Source organism: Triticum dicoccoides, chromosome 5B (genome assembly GCF_002162155.2).
Source record: "Triticum dicoccoides isolate Atlit2015 ecotype Zavitan chromosome 5B, WEW_v2.0, whole genome shotgun sequence".
Classification (NCBI taxonomy): Eukaryota; Viridiplantae; Streptophyta; class Magnoliopsida; order Poales; family Poaceae; genus Triticum; species Triticum dicoccoides.
Window position 1 is genome coordinate 585,465,276 of NC_041389.1, and position 2,673 is coordinate 585,467,948.

The 2,673-nt window shown below is 51.8% G+C and overlaps 1 protein-coding gene across 1 annotated transcript in view; it reads left to right on the forward strand.

The window, feature by feature from the left end:
• The first annotated feature begins 1,206 nt into the window (after positions 1–1,206).
• Positions 1,207–2,673, forward strand: part of LOC119310195 — a 3,791-nt gene continuing 2,324 nt past the window's right edge. The window contains exon 1 of the mRNA XM_037586012.1: positions 1,207–1,381. Within this exon, the coding sequence (XP_037441909.1) occupies positions 1,207–1,381 (175 nt within the window). The remainder of the gene's footprint in view (positions 1,382–2,673) is intronic.

Below are 2,673 nucleotides of genomic sequence, written 5' to 3' on the forward strand. Positions count from 1 at the left end.
GAGTTTATCCCTCTATATCATGTCATCTTTCTTAAAGCGTTACTTTGTTCTTATGAACTTAATACTCTAGATGCATGCTGGATAGCGGTCGATGTGTGGAGTAATAGTAGTAGATGCAGGAAGCAGTCGGTTTACTTGTCACGGACGTGATGCCTATATACACGATCATGCCTAGATAATCTCATAATTATTCGCTTTTCTATCAATTGCTCGACAGTAATTTGTTCACCCACCGTAATACTTATGCTATCTTGAGAGAAGCCTCTAGTGAAACCTATGGCCCTCGGGTCTATCTTTTATCAGATAAGCTTTCAATCTACTTTTATTTGCATCTTTACTTTTCCAATCTATATCGTAAAATACCAAAAATATATTTATCTTATCATATTATCTCTACGAGATCTCACTTTCGCAAGTGGTCGTGAAGGGACTGACAACCCCTTTATCGCGTTAGTTGCGAGTTCTTTGTTTGTTTGTGTAGGTTCGTGGGACTTGTGCGAAGCCTCCTACTGGATTGATACCTTGGTTCTCAAAAACTGATGGAAATACTTACGCTACTGTGTTGCATCACCCTTTCCTCTTCAAGGAAAACCACCGCAAGCTCAAGACGTAGCACCCCGTCCTGCGAGCCGCTGCTACACCGCCCCTTCGGGTTGTAGCGCCGCGACGTGCAGTCCCTGCCACCGCCTGAGGCCATCCCCGTGGCTGCACCGACCCGCGTTGCGCCACCCCTTTGGGTCGTAGCGCCTGGCCCCGTGGTCCATGCAGCAGCCCCGAGGTCTTTCTATCGTTGCCTGGACCCGCCTGCTGCCACTGCGTCACCCCTTTGAGCTGTAGTGCCGTGGCACGCAGTCCACTCCGCCGTTCCCGCGCGCCGATTTCCCGCGGATTGCGCTGCGCCGCCTCCTTTGGCACGGGAACGCCACTGTGCGCGTCTGTCTTCGTCACACTATCGGGTTTCTCGCCTACTTCGAGCACCACCGCCGCGCTCCTAACCTAGCCGTCGCCGCCGCTGCTACCCCCATAGCCACCGCCGCTCGTTCACCACTTTGTCTTCGTCCACCACTAGCTCGTCGCCAGCGTCGCCGTCATCTTCCCCAACCACTTCGTATACCCCGACCACCATTGGTGACATTGGCCCCACGGCGATTGGCGCCACAACCGTCGTCGAGTCTTCTTCTCTGCTGGCCCCTCTGACTCCTCAACATGGCGTACAACTCGTGCAGGTCCCTTGTCTACGCATGCCTGGTGCTAGCAACACCAATGTGTGCGTTCATCCACGACGTGTCACCGGGCCTGGCAAGCCTGGTGTGGCGCTTCATCAACTTCGTCTTCGCCCATCTATACATGCCCGATGCTGGCAACACCGACGCGTGCCTTTGTCTATGACGTGTCCTCGGGTTTGGCAAACCCGGCGCGACGCCTCGTCAACAACGCATTCTTCCCGGTGCACCACTACTTTGACACCAGTGCGCCCATGACTAATCAGCTCCTCCTTACACCTGCGGCTCCACGACGACTTCCTCGACACAGGCTACCCCAAGTCGACATCGACCACGGCATTCTTCGCATGGCTACCCTCGACCATAGCTGCACCACCCTAAGCTCTCGGCTACCTCAACAACGACACAAAGGGCTACCGCCTTGCTTGAGCAACCTCGTCGGTTTTCACTCCAGCCACAACTTCCGCGATGCATCGACCGTTACGACAGTGGGGGGATGTCCGTCGGCTTACCTTCAGATTCTTCTCCAGTCGCACCGTCTACGTCGCTCTCGTTGTGACTACGAGGGCATGTTGAGTATTATGATTATTAGGAAGTATGGGATAGACTAGGGTTTGGTCCTGCCTTGTCTTGTACTCCAAATTGGTCATTATACTCATATATATATATATGCCCACGAGGCTCAAGCAATAAACATCGATTCCACCAATTCCGTCTATCCCTTCTAACAGATAGGTCCCGAATAAGAGGGAATCGGTGGAAGGTCCTTGACGGATCCGAGGTCAACATCACACCCGGACCTGTTGTGCAATAACATCAATGATTTTGTTTTCCAGGTTTTCGGTATGGAGTCTTCGAGTTTGGTTTGGGGTGACGAGGCGGTGGCACTATCCCAGTCTAGGAATAATGTTCTCACCTCTCTCTTCTCATTCTGTTCATGTGACCGGCGGAGGGCTTGTCGAGCCGTGTCTCCGGCAGTTCTTTTGGGATCCGGTCGGTTCAGGTATTTGGTGGATCCGTCTGCATTCGGCTTGTGTTCGTGCTATTCGGAGTTTACAGGCCCTTATTAGAGTTTTCTTCTCTAGGGTGGCGATTTGCTTTGCAGATCGCGATCGCCAGCGTCTCTTGGTCTGCATCGATGACTTTTTGGCCGCTGTTTCTACAAACCCACGGGTTCAAAAAAGTTTGATTCGTCAAGGCGGGCGGAGGCCTAGACGACATTGAGCTATACTCATGGCGTGACGCCAGTGGGTGCAGGAGGAAGAAGACTTCGGCAACCCCCAAAAATTTGAATGTACTCCTTCCGATTTATATTATTTGCCGTTGTGCTAAATTATCGACAATTAACATAGATCGAAGGGAGTAATTTTATCTTTATGTATGAGTATGTTTGTAAGGATCTATGATACTACTTAATACTCCCAACCGGAGGTGCAACCCCCCCCCCCCC